The 20,741-nt window shown below is 44.8% G+C and overlaps 1 protein-coding gene across 1 annotated transcript in view; it reads right to left on the reverse strand.

The window, feature by feature from the left end:
- Positions 1–20,741, reverse strand: part of spef1 (sperm flagellar 1) — a 37,530-nt gene that overhangs the window by 11,459 nt on the left and 5,330 nt on the right. Inside the window, exons 3-6 of the mRNA XM_078199312.1 lie at positions 19,813–19,948; positions 15,714–15,756; positions 12,440–12,503; positions 1,228–1,324 (exon numbers count right to left, since the gene is read on the reverse strand). Of these exons, the coding sequence (XP_078055438.1) occupies positions 1,228–1,324; positions 12,440–12,503; positions 15,714–15,756; positions 19,813–19,948 (340 nt within the window). The remainder of the gene's footprint in view (positions 1–1,227; positions 1,325–12,439; positions 12,504–15,713; positions 15,757–19,812; positions 19,949–20,741) is intronic.

The following is a 20,741-nucleotide window of genomic DNA, read 5'->3' on the forward strand; positions in this document are numbered from 1 at the left end:
CGGCCTCAACCGGGATATTGGGTTTATGTCACACTATTTGTAACCCCCACAGTTGCCTGGACCTGCCGAGTTTCACTGGCTGTCTTGTCTGGAGACAATACACATCTTTTTAGCCTGTCTTGATGCTCTCTCCACTCACGTTGTTTTGTTTCTTAAAGATTTGATTAGTTGTAAGTATTCGCATTCCAACCATTATTCATGTAAATTGAGTCTCTGTCTTTATATGCCCTGTTTGTGAACAGAATTCCCACTCACCTGAAGAAGGGGCTTGGAGCTCCAAAAGCTTGTGTGGCTTTTGCTACCAAATGAACCTGTTGGACTTTAACCTGGTGTTGTTAAACTTCTTACTGTGTTTACCCCAGTCCAACGCCGGCATCTCCACATCATGACTGTTTTCTAGTAGCAGAGGTGGCGCTCCATTGTCCAGTGGTGGGATTATCCAGTCCTGCTGATGTGTACAGGGTTTTGCGTGACTCACCCTCCACCACCAGGAAGCTCGCTGCGGGGTTTGGGGGTCGGGGGGGTGGGGGGGAGGTGGGGGTGGTTCTCCATCGGCGGGACTGGAGGATCCCACTGGTGGGAAGGGCTGGAAAACTCCGGCCTTTGTCTTCTTAAAGCTGCGCCACAGCTTTGAATGTTGCTTGTTACATTGCAGGGCAGCACGGTAGCACAATGGTTAGCACTGCTGCTCTCACAGCGCCAGGGACCCGGGTTCGATTCCCGGCTTGGGGAATGTCTGTGTGGAGTTTGCACATTCTCCCCGTGTCTGCGTGGGTTTCCTCCCACAGTCCAAATATGTGCGGGTTAGGTGAATTGGCCAAGCTAAATTGCCCCTTAGTGTCAGGGGGACTGGCTAGGGTAAATGAGTGGGGTTATGGGGATAGGGCCTGGGTGGGATTGTGGGTGGTGCAGACTCAGAGGATTCTGTATCTAAAACGTGATACCCGCATGCTCACTGCAAATGAACATAAGACCTAGGAAGAGCAGTAGGCCATTCGGCCCCTCGAACCTGCTCTGCCATTCAGTTAGATTGGCTGATCTAATTGTAACCTCGACTTCACATTCACATGGTGCTTTCAGCAAACAATGTTCTCGTGGTAGGATTATTTTTAGGAGATTCCAACAACGCACAATAATTTAGAGGCTGGATTCCATTCCTAATGATACCAACTGAATGTTATACAGCAGAATGAGCCAAAATGAGGCCACTTTCATTACGGTACCTACCCCAACGGTTTCACGAAGGGCTAACAGAGCTTGCTCTTGTTCCTGCAATAAGAGACGGGTTTCAGGATCCAGGTGGGAATACTGCTCACAAAATGACCTGAGACAGACAAAATGGAGATGGGTCATTCAAAAGGAAACAAGTTCACCCTGCTGCTTTCCTGTGAGAATACTTGAATACAGAACTCGGTACTTTAACACCTGGGCCAGAATCTCCCCACCCCACCCCCAGTGGGTTCTGAAGCCTGGAGAGGGGCGGGGGGGGGGGGGGGGGGAGGTGTGTAAATTTGTGATTCTCCCTGGGATCCAGCCCACGCTGACCCAGGTGCAATTTTACCGTGGGGAAGGCAGAGCGTGGGTCCGATTGAACCCAATCAACGCCCATCAATTATCGGCCACCTAAGGGCCATTTCTCGCCCAGCCTCGATGTTTAGCCTGGCAGGAGGACCGACCTCACATGGGGAAAGCTTGAGAATCATCAAATCGGGTGAGAAGGGCAGAGGGATGTACCTCCATCGGAAGCCCCCTTCTAATGCTGGGCACCCCCGCCATCAGGTTCAGTGGCCTCTGGATCTCCCTGTCCCCGTCCCTTCAAGAACCTGATCACTCCACTTTGCGCCTCCCCCAGCCCCCGCCCCCCTCCCCAGGCCTTCCCTACCCAGGGACCCCTTGAACTTACCTTGGCCTCTGGTGCCTGTATTTAGATTCAGGCACCCCACTCACCTCCTCCTCCCTCCAATGCAGCTCTTGTCACCAAAGGAACTGGAGAGCTGTCAGACAATCTGTCTTTTAATTTTGTCTTTTAAAAAGCATTTAGACAGTTACATGGGTAAGATTGCTATAGAGGGATATAGACCAAATGCGGTCAATTGGGACTTGCTTAGTGGTAAAAACTGGGCGGCATGGGCAAGTTGGGCCGAAGGGCCTGTTTCCATGCCGTAAACTTCTATGACTCTATAAGTAACTGGCAGAAGTCCCACTCGCAGCCACTTGACGTTCCCTCGAGTGTGAAATAGCAGCGGGGCACTTAGAGTCAGCGGGGATGTGTGGGAGACAAGACCCCACCATCTGAAACACTCAGGCCCTGGACTTGAGGGTCAAAAGAAGTGTGTTCACATCACGGCCAAACAGGTTGTGAATCAACTTGTAAATCCTTTCAATACACGCCAATGGCAAACGGCAAGAGTGCGAGAGATTCCTGGTCAGCCATGAAAAGGAAGGTTATTGGAGCCTTGGCCATCACTATCCATCGTAGCTCCAGGCTACAGCATGCATGGAAAAGTGTAGGCTGCCATAGCAACTTGGACTCCTTGGACAGATTAGTGCTAAGAGGCTTGATCCCTGTTCCAGCTGGGACAGATCTGGGACCTGTATCCTTACCCTAACCATGGTGGAGATTATGGCGCTGTTGGTTGTATCTGAATTCAGGCAAAGAGAACTGAAGAAGATGTTTAAAACACCTTTCAAAGTCATAGAAAGAAACCCTACAGTGCAGAAGGAGGCCATTCGGCCCATCGAGTCTGCACCGACCACAATCCCACCCAGGCCCTACCCCCACATATTTACCCGCTAATCCCTCTAACCTATGCATCCCAGGACTCTAAGGGACAATTTTCTTTAACCCGGCCAATCAACCTAACCCGCACATCTTTTGGACTGTGGGAGGAAACCGGAGCACCCGGAGGAAACCCACGCAGACACGAGGAGAATGTGCAAACTCCACACAGACAGTGACCCGAGCCGGGAATCGAACCCGGGACCCTGGAGCTGTGAAGCAGCAGTGCTAACCACTGTGCTACCATGCCGCCCGCCAAGGCCACATTGTTAAACACAAATGCGACTGATATTGATCAACAATTGGTGCCTCATGGTATGTATTTGAGATTTCCACGTATTTCTATTGGCCTCATTGTCAAATGTTTAATTGGCAGAGGAGAATTCCTAACCTTCTCCATCCTCAATTAGCTTTTCAGCTTTTCTGTATTCTCCCGTCAGATTGCAATTAAATGCTTTTAAGTGTTTTAACTATTCTAATCTTCCATGTTACTGATTGTAAAACTTTACATCAGTCACTTATTCATCTCTCTCTCTCTATTTCTATATAGGAGTGTGTGTGTGAGTGTGTGTGTGTAAGTATGTGTGTGGTGTGTGTGTAAGTGTGTGTGTGAGTGTGTGTGTGTGTGTGCGTGTGTGTGTGTGTGCGTGTGTAACAGGTCTGAGTGTCCCAGTACTGACTCTGTGTGTGTGTGTGTGTGTGTGAGTGTGTGTGTATCAGTATGTGTGTGTCAGTGTGTGTGCGTCAGTGTGTGTGTGTGTATCAGTATGTGTGTGTCAGTGTGTGTGTGTGTGTGTGTCAGTGTGTGTGTGTATCAGTATGTGTGTGTCAGTGTGTGTGTGTGAGTCAGTGTGTGTGTGTCAGTGTGTGTGTCAGTGTGTGTGTCAGTGTGTGTGTACATCTTTGATATTTATTCCGTTAGACAAGTTGTAGTAGGCTGTGATAAATTGTAGCAAGTAACTAATAATTACTACATTTTCCAAAGCTCTGTTCAGAATAAATTGCACATTGGGCCATTGTGCTCAAGTGAGTGAGCCGATTGTGTGATTACTATATCATAGCACTTACAGTGCGCCTGTATGGAGTTGTTCTGCTGCTAAACGTGATTCATATTTATTCCTTCATTTATTCCTGTTACTGCATCCCCAAACCTCCTCTCTGTACTTCTGTGGTACATTAGCCAAGTGCTGATTATCCTGAGCTAAACATTGCAGCAACCTATTTGACATTAGACATCTGGAGCATCTGTAATATCAGCAGCAACTTAGCCAATCTCCAGCCTCTCCCCCACCACCTTTAGCACAGGAACAGTGAGGCCAGTTATTGATGATTCTTTATGGCTGGTTTCTGTTTTTGTCCTGATTTTATATTTGTTATCTCTCTGCTATCCTTCCCTTACTCTGTTACTCTTGAAGTCATTGATATCAGGGCCGGGTTCCATGGGTCATGCCTCCACATCCCTCATGCAGGTTGCTGCTTTTCAAGCACAGTGGCCATAAATTACAGATGGGACGTGAGAAAGTCAACCAATCACTGTGGGCGGCATGGTGGCGCAGTGGTTAGCACCGCTGCCTCACAGCGCCAGGGACCCGGGTTCAATTCCGGCCTCAGGTCACTATGTGTGAAGTTTGCCCATTCTCCCCGTGTCTGCGTGGGTTTCCTCTGGGTGCTCCGGATTCCTCCCACAGACTAAAGATGTTGGGTTAGGTTGATTGGCTATGCTAAATTGACCCTAGTGTCAGGGGGATTAGCAGGGTGAATGCGTGGGGTTACGGGAGTAGGGCCTGGGTGGGATTGTGGTCGGTGCAGACTCAATGGGCCGAATGATCTCTTTCTGTACTGTAGGGAATCTACGATTCTATTACTGCAAACATACCATTGGATTATTGAATGAAGATGATGTAGCAGAAATACAGTTCTGGACTCTATAACCATTGCACTGTTATAACCTTTGCAGTTTGCCGTTGCCTTGTAATATTATTGCTCACTTGATTTCTGCTATTTTTTCCATAACTCTTACACCCATTGAAGCATTCGTGACATAGAATGCTCTTCCTTCTCATTCCATAAGAGTGCATTGCCAACCATGGACCTCCATTGGATTGGCTCACGATTATACTAGGCAAAGTATTGCAGTGGTTTGCCGCTGCCTTCTGCAGTGTGGCTGACCAGGAAACTCTCCCACTCTGGCATCAGGCATTTGAAAGGATTTACAGGCTGATAACCAACCTATCTGGCTACGTTATGAAACAGCTTCCATGGCCATCAAGTCCTGAAGTGGGACTTGAACCCAAGGCTCCTGGCTCACAGACAGGGACTGCCACCCACTGCACCCCAAGACCTTCTGACATAGGATACCTTTCCAGTACAAATTAACACAAATGTGTTCGCACATTCAGAATGGCAAGCTCCAAAAGGTGAAGTTACTTTCCAGATTTTGTGCTGCGGAACTATGTTTGGACTCTTGAAATCTTTCAAAGAGATTTCAAGGCACTGGATACGGCAAAGGGCTATGGGCTCTGACACTAGTCCGACTACAGTACTGAGGACATGTGTCAGAGCTTGCCACACCTCCAGCACAGCGACAACACTGGCATCTACCTAGCAATGTGGAAAATTGCCCAGATATGTCCTCTGCGCATACCTGGCCAATCACTGCCCCATCACTCTACTCTCCATCATCAGTAAAGTGCTAGAAGGGGGTCATTAACAGTGCTATCAGGCAGCACTTGCTTAGCAACAACCTGCTCATGGACATTCTCTTTGGGTTCACTCAGCTCCTGACCTTATTACAGTCTTGTTCAAATATGGACAAAATAGCTGAATTTCAGAAATGAGGTGAGAGTGACTGCCCTTGACATCAAAGCAGCACTTGACCAAGCGTGGCACCAAGGAGCCCGAGCAAAACTGGAGTCAATGGGAATTGGGGGAGAACTCTCTGCTGGTTGGAGTCATACCGAGCAATAAGGAAGATGGTGGTGGTTGTGGGAGGTCAATCATCTCAGTTCCAGGACATCACTACAGGAGTCCTTCAGGGGAGTGTCCTCGGCCCAACCATCATCAGCTGCTTCATCAATTTCCTTCCTTCCATCATAAAGTCAGAAGTGGGGATGTTCGCCGATGACTGTACAAAGTTCAGCACTATTTGCAAACTCCTCAGACACTGAAGCAGTCCATGTCCAAATGCAGCAAGACCTGGACAATGTCCATGCTTGGGCTGACAAGTGACAAGTAACATTCATGTCACACAAGTGTCAGGCAATGACCATCTCCAATAAGAGAGAATCTAACCATTGTCTCTTGACATTCAATAGCATTAACATCGCTGAATCCCCCACTATCAACATCCTGGGGATTACCATTGACCAGAAACTTAACGGGAATAGCCACATAAATATCATGGCCACAGGAGCAAGTTAGAGGCTGGGAATCCTGTGGTGAGTAACTCACCTCCTGACTCCCTAAAGCCTGACCACAATCTATAAGACATAAGTCAGGAGTGTGATGGAATACTCCCCACTTGCCTGGCTGACTGCAGCCTCAACAATGCTCAAGAAGCTTGACACCATCCAGGACAAAGCAGCCCGCTTGATTGGCACCACAAACATTCAATCCCTCCAGCACTGATGAACAGTAGCCACAAGGTGCATTGCAAGATCTTACTCAGGCTCTTTGGGCAGCACCTTCCAAACCCATGACCTCCATTATCTAGAAGGACAAGGGCAGCTGATACTTAGGAACATTACCATCTGCAAATTCCTCACCAAGCCATTCACTGCTCTGACTTGGAAATATTTTGCCATTCCTTCACTGTCGTTGGGTCAAAATCCTGGAACTTCCTTCCTTACAGCATTGTGAGTGTACCTACGCCACATGGACTGCAGCAGTTCAGGAAGGCAGCTCACCACCACCTTCTCAAGAGCAATTAGACAAATAGACCTAGTCAGCAAAGCCCCCATCCCATGAAGGAATAACAAAATCTACCTTATTTGTATGATTGGGCGAAAACAGAAAAAGTTGGTTGTTATGGTAAGCTCCATCAGAGTGGTTCAAAGAAATGCAGTAAAAGCCACAAAATCATAAAAACAGGAAGCCATAAGCCAGATGCAAAATTTCAAATCTCAAACCCTTCATCAGAAAGGATGATAAAAAGGTGAATAAGTATCTTAGTGAGACTGGAAAAACGGCACCAAATGTTCAAGAGCAAGCCGGGAGAGAATGCACAGGTAAGCCAGTCAACATGAGGGTTGATGGAGTGAAATTAAACTTTGGTGGGCGGCATGGAGAAATGGTAGTGGATAGGCTGCCCGTCGCACACCCCGCCTCATTTTATTTTTCCCTGTGGATAGAGAAATTGGATGGGGATCTGCTACTATCTGTTTTTTGTGCACCCTTCCCATTTCTCATCACATGCAGTTGGGTGGAAATAATGCAACACCAATTGGGGAGGCGATGGCCTAGTGGTATTATCGTTAGACTATTAATCCAGGAACTCAGCCAATGTTCTGGGGACCCGGGTTCAAATCCCACCATGGTAGAATTTGAATTCAATTTTTTAAAAATCTGGAATTAAGAATCGACTGATGACCATAAAGCCATTGTCGGAAAAGCCCATTTGGTTCACTAACATCCTTTAGGGAGGGAAATCTGCTGTCCTTACCTGGTCTGGCCTACATGTGATTACAGGGTCACAGCAATGTGGTTGACTCTCAACTGCCCTCCAAGGGCAACTAGGGCAATAAATGCTGGCCAGCCAGCGGCGCCCATGTCCCACATGAATTAGAAAAACAATGCTACTGCTGCATAGCACTTCACAGTACTTAAATGTACGTGAGGATGGCAATGACAGATCAACTTTAATGACAAGTGTAAATTTTAAATGTAAGCGCACTGCACATCACAAGAAAAATATGGGTAACACCAGTAGTTGTGAATGCTGCTAAATTAGCCAAGGAGAAAGTTGAAAGAGATTTAGCAGACTCGATAAGACATCACACCCAACACATCCGATCAATGGAGTACAGCAAGCAGCATAGTGATCAGAATTTCAATTAAATTATTAAAACAGTAGAATACAGGTCAGAAGTTATGATCAGCCGTACAATGTTCTGGCCAGTTCCCATCTTGAGTATTGTTCAGCTCCACACGAAACAAGTGCAGGAGACGGTGCAGAGAAGAGTCACAAACCCAATCTCTCTTGTTAAAAGAACGAAGCCTGAAAATATTTGGACTCTTCAGTCCTTCCAAAGGCCATGTGATTGCATAGAGAGATAATCAATGGTTAAATGAATGGAGAAAGCAAACTAAATATTATTTTAAATTGACTTTCAAATGTAGGACAAGGGACACAAAACTAGTTCAAACTAGTGGCACTGGTTAGCTCTGCTGCCTCACAGCGCTAGGGACCCGGGTTCGATTCCTGGCTTGGATCATTGTCTGTGCGCAGTCTGCACGTTCTCCCCGTGTCTGCATGGGTTTCCTCCGGGTGCTCCGGTTTCCTCTCAAAATCTGAACGACTTGCTGGTTAGGTGCTTTGGCCGTGCTAAATTCTCCCTCAGTGTTACCCAAACAGGTGCCAGAATGTGGCGACGAGGAGATTTTCACAGTAACTTCATTGCAGTGTTAATGTAAGCTTACTTGTCACAAATAAACTTTAACTTTTAAAAGGTGAATTTTCTCCAAGTGATCATTACAAGGAGTGAATATTCATATAGACAATGGAACCACTTAAGCAACGACCAGATAATGGAGTGGGGAAGGTAGAGGATTTTATTTAATTCATTTGTGGGACATGGGCATCGCTGGCTGGTCAGCATTTATTGCCCATCCCTAGCTGGCTTGGAGGGCAGTTGAGACTCAACCACATTGCTGTGGCTCTGGAGTCACATGTAGACCAGACCAGGTAAGGATGGCAGATTTCCTTCCCTAAAGGACGTTGGTGACCCAGTTGGGTTTTTCCGACAATCGTCAATGGTTTCATGGTCATCAGTAGATTCTTAATTCCAGATATTTTTTTATTGAATTCAAATTCCACCATCTGCCGTGGCGGGATTCGAACCCAGTCCCCAGAACATTAGCTGAGTTTCTGGATTAATAATCTAGCGATAAACCACTAGGCCATCACCTCCCCGAATGGATGGTTGAAGTAAGATGGATCAAATGGTGATCTCTCTCTGTAATTATCTAATGAATTAAGATGTGTGATGGATTTACATTCATTATTATACAGAATGAACTACACTACTTCTGTGCTGCACTTGATTGAAGTCATGAGGTTACACTGAGGCTTCATTTGAAGCAATTCTTTAAAGCGGCATCTCGGCCTTTTGGCTCAGGTGCAAATGAGATCCAGCCTTGGAGGAGGTGCAATGCCTGCTCCAATCAGCTTGGATCATGTAGATCAAGCCCAAGACAGGAAGAGGCTTGCCTGTCTTGTCAGCTTGGATCTGGAATGTCTCACTTGTTGAGATTTTGAATTGGACTTTGATTGGATTACTCTTCTGCTTGAAGGACAAGATGGATATGAAAGAAGGCCCTGAAATTTAATTGACTCCCGTTGAAGATCGAGAATACTTTGAACAAAGAACAAAGAACAAAGAAAATTACGGCACAGGAACAGGCCCTTCGACCCTCCAAGCCTGCACTGACCATGCTGCCCGACTGAACTAAAACCCCCTACCCTTCCAGGGACCATATCCCTCTATTCCCATCCTATTCATGTATTTGACCAGATGCCCCTTAAAACTCACTATCATATCTGCTTCCACTACCTCTCCCGGCAGCGAGTTCCAGGCACCCACCACCCTCTGTATAAAAAAACTTGCCTTGTACATCTCCTTTAAACATTGCCCCTCGTACCTTAAACCTATGCCCCCTAGTAATTGACTCTTCCACCCTGGGAAAAAGCTTCTGACTATCCACTCTGTCCATGCCCCTCATAACCTTGTAGACTTCTATCAGGTCGTCCCTCAATCTCCGTTGTTCCAGTGAGAACAAATCAAGTTTCTCCAACCTCTCCTCATAGCTAATGCCTCCCATGCCAGGCAACATCCTGGTAAATCTTTTCTGTACCCTCTCCAAAGCAAGAAGATTGAGAGGTTATAGAGGAAGCCAAAGTTCTCAACATCCAAGGCTATTCCTATCCTATTCTTGGGTCTTCGCCTCCAACCATTCACACAGAAACAGGGACAAGCACAAAACCATCACACACAATGCAATCACTCAGCCTGGGCCTCGGCTCCTCTCTCTGCGACTGGATCCTGAACTTCCTAACTCACAGACCACAATCAGTAAGGATAGGCAACAACACCTCCTCCATGATCATCCTCAACAGCGGTGCCCCACACGGTTGTGTTCTCAGCCCCTTACCTATATTCCTTATACACCTATGACTGTGTGGCCAAATTCCCCTCCAATTCGATTTTTAAATCTGCTGACAACACCATCATAGTGGGACAGATCTCAAACAATGATGAGACAGAGTACAGGAATGAGATAGAGAATCTGGTGAACTGGCGCGGTGACAATAATCTCTCCCTCAATGTCAACAAAATGAAGGAGATTGTCATCGACTTCAGGAAGTGCAAGGAGAACATGTCCTTGACTACATCAATGGGGATGAAGTAGAAAGGGTCGAGAGCTTCAATTTATTCGGTGCCCAGATCACCAAAAGCCTGTCCTGGTCCTCCCATGCTGACACTATAGTTAAGAAAACCCACCAATGCCTCTACTTTCTCAGAAGACTAAGGAAATTTGGCATGTCAGCTACAACTCTCACCAACATTTTACAGATATACTATAGAAAGCATTCTTTCTGGTTGCATCACAGCTCGGTATGGCTCCTGCTCTGCCCAAGACCGCAAGAAACTAGAAAAGGTCGTGAATGTAGCCCAATCCATCACACAAACCAGCCTCCCATCCATTGACTCTTTCGACACTTCCCGCTGCCTCGGCAAAGCAGCCAGCATAATTAAGGACCTCACGCACCCTGAACCTTCTCTCTTCCGCCTTCTTCCTTCGGGAAAAAGATACAAAAGTCTGAGGTCACATATCAACCGACTCAAGAACAGCTTCTTCCCTGCTGCTGTCAGACTTTTGAATGGACCTACCTCGCATTAAGTTGATCTTTCTCTACACCCTAGCTATGACTGTAATACTACATTCTGTACTGTCTTATTTCCTTCTCTATGAACGGTATGCTTTGCCTTTATAGTGCGCAAGAAACAATACTTTTCGCTGTATACTAATACATGTGATAATAAGAAATCAAATCAAATCAAATCAAGGTGTCTGCTAGAATTAGCATTGTCTGTTCGATAGCCTGGAGAAACAGATCATCAGTGCTGCAGGTGGGCCTCAGCACTGACGCACATTGAAGTATACCTCATCAGTTGCAAAGGCCAACACAACTAAATCCAACGTCAGAGGGGAATGGCAGGTTCCGCAGTGAATAGGGAGGAAGATCGAGTATAGGTGGCAGCAATCGTATAGGAACCAGCTGGCCAGAAGACCAGCTCATTTCCTTCCTCATAGCAGTGATTAATAATCACAACCTCACAGCATCTTATTACAAAAGCATAAAAGATAACTGCTGAATGAGTGGGACTGTTTCTTGAGTCTAACCAAAAATAGAAAGAAAGAGCGTGCCGTTGTATATTGCCTTTTATATCTTTGGGACGCACCAAAGTGTCTAACAGGCAATTGATTATTTTGGAGGTGTGATCACTGCTGTAATGTTAGCACTGCAGCACTCAATCTGCACAAATCAAACTGTCCGAAACCATGAGGAAGATGACCAGTTCATTTGCTCTTGTTGATGGATGAATTTTGGCTGGAAAACCAGAAGAACACCCTACTCTTTAATATGTGACCAGGGAAACAGCCATTCCTCTAAAGATCACCAAGGGTCAGTATTAACAAAGCATACTGAATAGTTATAGCTTACATACATGTTGAAATTAGGTTAAATAGGTTCACTCTGATGCAGAACATACAGAACTTTGATAGAGGGACGCACAACCTTCCATCAATTCCCAGGGGCAGACAAATGGGACGCTAACTTCACGGGATTCCCCATTGATATCATTGAAGAATGTGGCACACAGGTCAGTAGCTTGAAGCACTGCTTGCCCCGGGGAATTGGCAGCATGGCTGGAGTGGCACTGTGTGAACAGATTTTATTTTGTCTTTAGCGCTTGTTTGTACAGATTGCAGTTAAAGATGCAAATATTTGGAAGCAGACAACTTTCTCACATTTCGACATTTAAGTACTCACGGGTCAGATCCAATATAAGGTAGATGCCGGTTAAAATTCTCTCTATTTCCCAACAATGTTACCTCACCAGAAGACCCCAATCAACTATTCCATTATTTCTATATTCCATGAAACTTAGCAACGATAAATTACAAATCAGAGATTTCACTTGAAACTGGAGTGAAACTGCCAAGATATACTTAAGACCCTTACAGATAACAGCACATGGCCAAAATCAAACATAAAATACAGAGGTGAAAAGACAATTGTCCAAACCTTCTCTCCAATTATGCAGAACCTTGAACACAAAGATTGAATTAAAATGTTTACAGGTTACCTATTCTGTTGACTATATGAATAGGTCTTGGGCCTTATCAATAGGAACTAGAACAAATATTTAAAATTACCTTTGCTTCTGACTGTTGTACCACATTTCCGCTTGGGGTTGATGCATGTCAGGTGGTGCGTAATCTAGAAAACAAAATAGAATAACATTGTGTGGAAGGTGTACTTCGTTTTGCCTTCATTCTAACAATTCGTGTCACACACACATGGGAAGATAATGCAGCACTAGTTTCCTGCGTATTAAGTACTCCTGGTTACCTGCAAGTTTTAAGTTAAGTTTTATTTATCAGTGTCACAAGTAGGCTTACATTAACACTGCAATGAAGTTACTGTGAAAATCCCCTAGTCGCCACACTCCAGCGCCCGTTCGGGTTACACTGAGGGCAAATTCAGCATGGTCAATGCACCTCACCAGCACGTCATTTGGACTGCAGGAGGAAACCAGAGCACCCAGAGGAAACCCAAGCAGACACTGGGAGAACTTGTAGACTCTGCACAGACAGTGACCCAAGCCGGGAATGGAACCCGGGTCCCAGGCGCTGTGAGGTAGCAGTGCTAACCACTGTGCCACCGTGCCACCCACAATGTGGTTCTGCAATGTAGTTTTAATATTGTATAGAGCAATGCGATTATAATATGAAAGTTAAGTAGGTAAGTGAAAGAAAGTACTGGTGAGTCACTGCAGCTGTTTAAAAGGTTCGAGTAAATTAGTCAGACATGACCATTGACTTTCAGCTTATCCAGTGTGAGACCATTAATTCCGGCAGATTCAGACTCTGTCGATTAATATGAAAGGAAATCCTGTTAATTAGTGTTTCATTTGTCAACGCAATGGGAGAGGAATTAGCATCGAACATTAGGTCTTGCAAAGGTTTGCCAAGGATAAAGACAGAAACACAGTGGCACAGTGGTTAGCGCTGCTGCCTCACACAATTCTCAGCTGGGTTCACTGTCTGTGCGGAGTCTGCACTTTCTCCCCGTGTCTGCGTGGGTTTCCTCCGGGTGCTCCACTTTCCTCCCACAGTCCGAAAGATGTTCTGGTTAGATGCATTGGCCGTGCTAAATTCTCCCTCAGTGTACCTGAACAGGCGCCGGAGTGTGGCAACTAGAGAATTTTCGCAGTCGCTTCATTGCAGTGTTAATGTAGGCTTACTTGTGACACTAATAAACTTAAGAAAGGATGACATTTTGCTACTTTCACAGCTGATAGAGTTGCAACATTTCCTTTCCGTCAGTGCTTAGCTATACAACATTACAAAATACGACAAGGCATCACTGTCATGTCTAATTAGGGAAGGTGACGGCATATTAAAGATGGATCCCCACTATTAATTCCAATCACTGACATGTTTCAGACATCTATTTCTGTTTGAATAAAGCCTCTGCTGTAGACATCCCTGAAGAATTAATATTGATGGTGCGAATATTTAGATGTTAACAGATCCTTTCCCAAAGCCTCCACTGAACTCCTATCCTAAACAGGTGCTTTCAAGGAAAACATTTAAACTTCCATTAGCCTCAGCCAATCACTTCCAATGATGTACAGCGGGGGCACCTGAGATATCCTCCAGCGCCATTCGTTTTATTTAAACATAAGCAACTTACCAAGCCCATTTTGACAAAATTCCCATTCCACATGCTCAAGGCTCAGGGAGGGCAATGGCAGAAATGTCTTCCATTTCACTGGGAAGACGGAGGCTGAGGGGAGACCTGATAGAGGTCTACAAAATTATGAGGGGCATCGACAAGGTGGATAGCCAGAGGGTTTTTACCCAGGGTGGAAGCGTCAATTACAAGAGGGCACAGACTCAAGGTGAGAGGGGGAAAGATTAAGGGAGATGTGCGGGGGAGGTTTTTCACACAGAGAGAGGTGGGTACCTGGAATGTGGTACCAGAGGAGGTGGTGGAAGCAGGCCCATTAGCAACATTTAAGTGGCATCTGTGTGGGTACATGAATAGGGAGGGAATAGAGGGATGCGGACTGAGTAAGGCGGAAGGATTTTTTTTTCATTTAGTTAGGGCATCATGATCAGCACGGGCTTGGAGGGCCGAGGAGCCTGTTCCTGTGAAGTACTGTTCTTTATTTTTGTTCTTTGTTCTTTGACTGAAACATTGACTGCCATTCCTTCACTGCTGTGGGTTCAAAATCATGATATTCCACATCTTACACTGTCTTGCAAACAACATCACCACAAGAACAGCAGCTAGGAGAGGGGCTGGGGTCACAAAGTCACAATTTTGCAGGGTAACTACTGAGAGCAATGAATGCAGTTTTACCAGCTTCACACACACCCCCAGGACAACAGAACAACACATTGATTGATTATTCAGAGGTTCCAGAAGTTCCTTCTTCAACACAATATTACTAGCTCAAGATTTAGTTTTATAACAGAGAATAGAGGTAGTTTTTTAAAAAGAATTCTCCAATTGCTGCAATATCATAACATGCTTCACTTCAAGTTAGAACTTAAAACATAGGAGCAGAAGTAGGCCATTTGGCCCATCGACTTTGCTCCGCCATTTAATGAGATCATGCTGATCTGATATGATCTTCAACTCCACTTTCCTGCCTTATCCCCATAACCCTCGATTCCCTGACTGATTAAAAATCTATCTCAGCCTTGAACATACTGAATGACCCAGCCTCTAGAACCCTCTGCAGTAACGAATTCCACAGATTCACTCCCCTCTGAGAGAAGAAACTCCTCCTCATCTCTGTCTTAAATGAGTGACCCCTTACTCTGAGATGATTCCCTCTGGTCCCAGACTCTCCCACAAGAGGAAACAACCTCTCAGATCTACCCTGTAAAGCCCCCTGAAAATCCTATATATCTCGATAGAGTCATCTCTCATTCTTCTAAACTCCAATGAGTGCAGGTCCAACTTACTCAACCTCTCCTCATGAGAAAATCCCTCCAAACTCAGGATCAACCTAGTGAACCTTTTCTGGACTATCTCCCATGCCAGTATATCTTTCCTTAGATAAGGGAACCAAAACTGTTCACAGTATTCCAGGTGTGGTCTAACTAGTGCCTTGCATAGTTTTAGAAAGACTTCTCTATTTTTATATTCAATTTCCTTTGAAATAAAGGCCAAAATTCCATTTGCCTTCCCCATTACCTGCTGAACTTGTGATTTATGCACAAGAACCCCCAAATCCTTCTGTGTTGCAACTTTCTGCAGTCTTTCTCCATTTAAATCATATTCAGCTCCTTCATTCTTCCTACCAAAGTGCATTTATGCCTATAGCAACATATCTATGCTAATGCAAATAACTCAAACCGGTGTAAGTGGCTGTGTAACCCAATAATTACTGAATGTAAGAAAGCAGCTTACCTAAGAAGCTCATGTCAGCACCAGTACTGTAATGTTCCATCTGCTGCCAACACATAAGAAAAGTATTTATTCAATATTAGACAAAATAAATGTAATGTACTCAAATTTCATGCAAGCAAATGCAAGCACTTACTTCAGGTTGCTGTGGTACATTATGGGGAAGAATTTGGTCAGTGTAAGTGTCACCTCATTTCTCCAGGATTTGTGTGGATCCTCTGTTGAAGTTACGATGAATGATCAGGAGAGCGCCCTCTGAAACTAATGGTGTATTGTTTCATAGCTGAATAATACAAAGCTGACTGTCTCATTCTCCTCAGGGCAAATGGCTGTTTATAACTGATGACATTTAATATTAGGGAATAGCTCCCCGAGAATATTGTTCAATGCTGTGTCCCCGAAACCACCATGTTTTTATTGAATGAGGTTTCTGCAGCAACCAGGTGAACTTGTAACAATTCTTGTCCAAACACAATTGAGGAGGAGGAGGAATAGGGCCTGGGTGGGATTGTGGTCGGTGCAGACTCAATGGGCCGAATGGCCTCCTTCTGCACTGTAGGGATTCTATGATTATGCAATTTACATAATGCTGGGCCAAAATATTTGCAACTAGAAAGTGCCCAAAGCAAATTAAGCAAAGTTTGCTGATTGGAACTTCTACCCTATGATCCTATACCAGGAGAAGATGGATGAAGGCAACAGGCACTGACAAAGGCATTTAACTTCGACAGAATCCTCGTCAAATCTCGAGTTTGTGTTCCAGAACCATTTTCGGTAGAAAGGACCCAAAAATATCCAGGGCTCCTGACACTGAAATCCAACTGGAGTGTGGACAGATGCCAGAGCCCTGGGACTAACAGATGACTAACTGTGTGCATGAGCACAGCTCCTGGAAAGTCACAAGAAGCTAGTTTATTTCATGGTCACGAGCCAACAGCTGGGCAAACAACTGGGAAGCTGCAGTGCTGCTGTGTCTGGGCAGGGTGAGCTCTCTGCTTGATCATACCCAGATGAATTGCTGGTAAATGCTGCTGATTAGAGCAGTTATGTTGCTGCTCCACTACTGTTCGGGCAGCACGGCGGCACAGTGGTTAGCGCTGCTGCCTCACAGCGCCGGGGACCCGGGTTCAATTCTGGCTGCGGGTCACTGTCTGTGTGGAGTTTGCACGTTTTCCTCCGGGTGCTCCGGTTTCCTCCCACAGTCCAAAGATGTGCGGGTTAGGTGGATTGGCCATGATATGTTGCCCCTTACTGTCAGGGGGATTAACGGTAAATATGTGGGGTTATAGGATTGTGGTCGGTGCAGATTCGATGGGCCAAATGGCCTCCTCCTGCTCTGTAGGGAATCTCTGTTTCTATGTTTCACACTGGCAATGTGGTGGAAAGCTGCCTCTACAACAATAATATCAATTTGCATTGATATAGCACCCTTAATGTAATGTAATGAAATGTACCAAGAGGCTTCACATGAGTGTTATCAAACTTGACACTGAGTCACAAACGGAGAAATTAGGGTAAGTGACCAAACACTTGGACAGTTAGAGTTTTAAGGAGCATCTCAAAGGAGGAAAGGGCAGTAGAAAGATAGAAAGACTCAGCAAGGGAATTTCTGACCTAAGGACTTAGGCAGCTGAAGATACAGTTGCCGAAGCTGGAATGAGGAAAATCATTTCCAGTGAGTCGTGCTGCTTCTGCAGTCAGTGACAATGCTTCATCGAATCATAGAATCTCTACAGTGCAGAAGGAGGCCACTCGGCCCATCGAGCCTGCACCGACAACAATCCCACCTACGTCCTATCCCTGTAACCCCATATATTTACCCTACTAATCCCCCTGACACTAATGGACAATTTATCATGGCCAATCCACCTAATGCATCTACATTTGATAGTGTTACTGTCAAAAAGGAGTCCATTACCAAAGGCATCAATGTAAAATAAATACACCATGAAGTTAAAAATCATTTGGTAATACAGGGCTTGAGTATGCTGAAATAAAAAAAATGTCAAAGTTTTTCATCTTCCACTCATCAGGACAATGGCAAGAATACCAATCTCAGAAGAAACAACAACTTTATACTGTATGAGAAGAGAGAGCTGGTTGGTTGGCAAGTGGACTCTGATTGGTAGAGGCGTTGCCATGATGAATGCACCAGTTTGAAAATAATCAAATAATTGATAGCCATTCACTGATTCATTCCAATGCCTAGACCAATCAAGAGTCAAACTGCCGAGTCTAAACTTTCAAACAATGCTTGGCAGTTAACTATCAGTCACCATTAACTGGTGCATTCACTTTGGCAACACCTCTACTAATCAGAGTGCACTTGTCAACAAATCAGCAATCTCTTCTCATTCTGTATAACGTTGTTGTTTCTCCAACATTGGTATTCTTGCCAGTGTCCTGATGAGTGCAAGGCAAAAAGCTTCGTCAAAATGTCTTTTTTCAGCATAGTAAAAATTGCTGTGTAAGTCTAGCAGGATAGCGGCTGTTAATTGTCTCTGGATTCTATCTAATCATTTAACACCTGAATATCAATTAGATAAAATGCTTGAAATCAAATTTTAATCGAACTATAACTGAAATTAAGGATTTGAGTTGTTTTCTTGGTTCAGTGGTAACAATCTCACCTCTGTTTCGGAAGGTTGTGGATTCAAGTTCCATTCCACGGGTGTAACTAGGCTGGCACCCCAGTGAAATATTGAGGGAGTGCTGCACTGTCAATGGCATTGCCTTTTGGACAAGACATTATACCAGTACCTTGCCTGCTCTCTCAAGTGGATGTAAATGATCCTTTGGGTATTACATAAAGAAAGGAGGGGTGCTCTCCTGAAGTTCTGGCCAAGCTTTATCCCTCAATCAATCAATCAACACCCCCAATACAGGCTCATTGTTCATTTATCTGTTTGTGGAACTTGGGTGTGAATAAAACTAGTTGCTATGATTTCTTACATAGCAACAACGACTACTGTAAAAGCAATTAATTGCCTCTGGTGCACTCTGATATATTGTACAAGGCACTCCGTAAATGCAAGCACTTGTTTTCTTTCTAATTATGGGTGTCATTTTTATCTTGGTTTCTGGATAACAAGGTATTTGGTCTTCATAAATTAGCTGGAAGGATAGAAGGCAGGCAGCTCAAATTTATACTAAAGACTCCATCTTTGCTTGAACTAATTCTGTCACATTGCCCTAGCACTGTGCAGCCCTGTTCATTTGTACAACACTAAAGTAACTGCAGTTGTAAGTTCCCACATGTTTGAAATGTACAATTACGAACCCCTTTCTGGCCACAGGTATGAAAGATCTGTAGCAATAACCGCTGGAGAAAGTGCACCAACAGCCAGCAGAGTCAGGCTGTATTTAGATGGGTAGTTTCATCAGATCTTTGAAGATAAACATACAGTATCTTCTGCTCTGTGTTTCTCTGTCTGTACAGCTGCGATCACAATGTGGGGCATTGTAGGCAAGAAATGTACCAGTAATCTGCCTATTGTACCAAGTATTTCGATTACTAACCATCCGAGAGGCAAGTTTTTTTTAGAGATTATTAGCAGTCTTAGATGTAATTCTCATGAAAACCATTCTGAGCAGTGCTAGGCCAGCAACCTGAGCTGAAAATAAAGCAGAGATTAAATATTTAGTGACACCAATTCAATTATTTATTAGTGCCACAAGTAGGTTTACTTCAACACTGCAATAAAGCTACTGTGAAAATCCCCTAGTCACCACACTCCGGCACCTGTTCGGGTACACGGAGGGAGAATTTAGCACGGCCAATGCACCTAACCAGCACGTCTTTCGGACTGTGGGAGGAAACCGGGGCACCTGGAGGAAACCCACGCAGACACGGGGGAGAACGTGCAGATTCCGCACAGGCAGTGTGACCCAAGTCGGGAATCGAACCCGGGTCCCTGGAGCTGTGAGGCAGCGGTGCTAACCACTGTGCTACCCGTGCCGCCTTAACTTAAGACGCAGACCACCGCCTAACGCTGTGGTACCAGTGATTAGTCAGTTACAGAACTCCATTAATATTAAAGGCATCTGAAGATAATACAGAAGTAAAACGTATCTGTATGTGAACAAGTTGCCCGTTTCTTACTTGCATGCTATTGAGTTCTTCCTCAATCTTCTGTCTCAACATATACAAAACTGTTTCAATAATTCCGGGGGAACTCTTAACCAATTTTGTTAACATGTCTTCGGGAATATGAAAATTCAATTTGGAAAATACCTTCCTGTGTAAGAGAATTGTGAAAAATGTTTCAATGAAATACATGTTAAAATATCATAATTCACATAAACACTTGAAGGCTACATAGATCACACAAAGCGGAATACTTTCTGGGTTAACTGTAACGGATTGTCTTAGGAAGCCAATTATATCAGTCATTCTTAACTACCCAATTTCCTGCTTCTGATCATCGCATCTATAAATAATTTGTTTGAAAGTTATAATTATATTTTAGAATAATAGCATCATAGAATCCCTACAGTACAGAAAGAGGCTATTCGGCCCATCGAGTCAGCACCAACCACAATCCCACCCAGGCCCTACCCCCATATCCCTACATATTTACCCACTAATCCCTCTAACCTACGCATCTCAGGACACTAAGGGGCAATTTTTAGCATGGCCAATCAACCTAACCCGCACATCTTTGGACTAGTGTATAAATGTGTCCTTATTCAATATTTGGTGCAGGCTATCTGCATGGAACAATGCAAAGGACCCCAGAGTGGGGTCACGTCCCCAGACACAGCTGCCAATGGTGGCTGATGTGCCCATGGCTTATCATTCCACATAGCAGTTGTTGAGCACCCAGCCATTTAAGTGGTTTTATCAGGACGTTCGCAGGCATCACATTGTCAAACGGCAAACCGCAACCGAGCAAACTTTTAAAAATATGAGTGGAAGAAATAATTTCCTGCTATTTTTTTTTCTGAACTTGTGGTAACCTGGGGAAGCTGTGAAGAACCAAGGAGCTGTCAATCAGACAGAGTTACAGCAGCAAGTGCTCGAAGTGGCTC

The sequence above is a fragment of the Mustelus asterias genome, chromosome 28 (assembly GCF_964213995.1).
Source record: "Mustelus asterias chromosome 28, sMusAst1.hap1.1, whole genome shotgun sequence".
Lineage (NCBI taxonomy): Eukaryota > Metazoa > Chordata > Chondrichthyes > Carcharhiniformes > Triakidae > Mustelus > Mustelus asterias.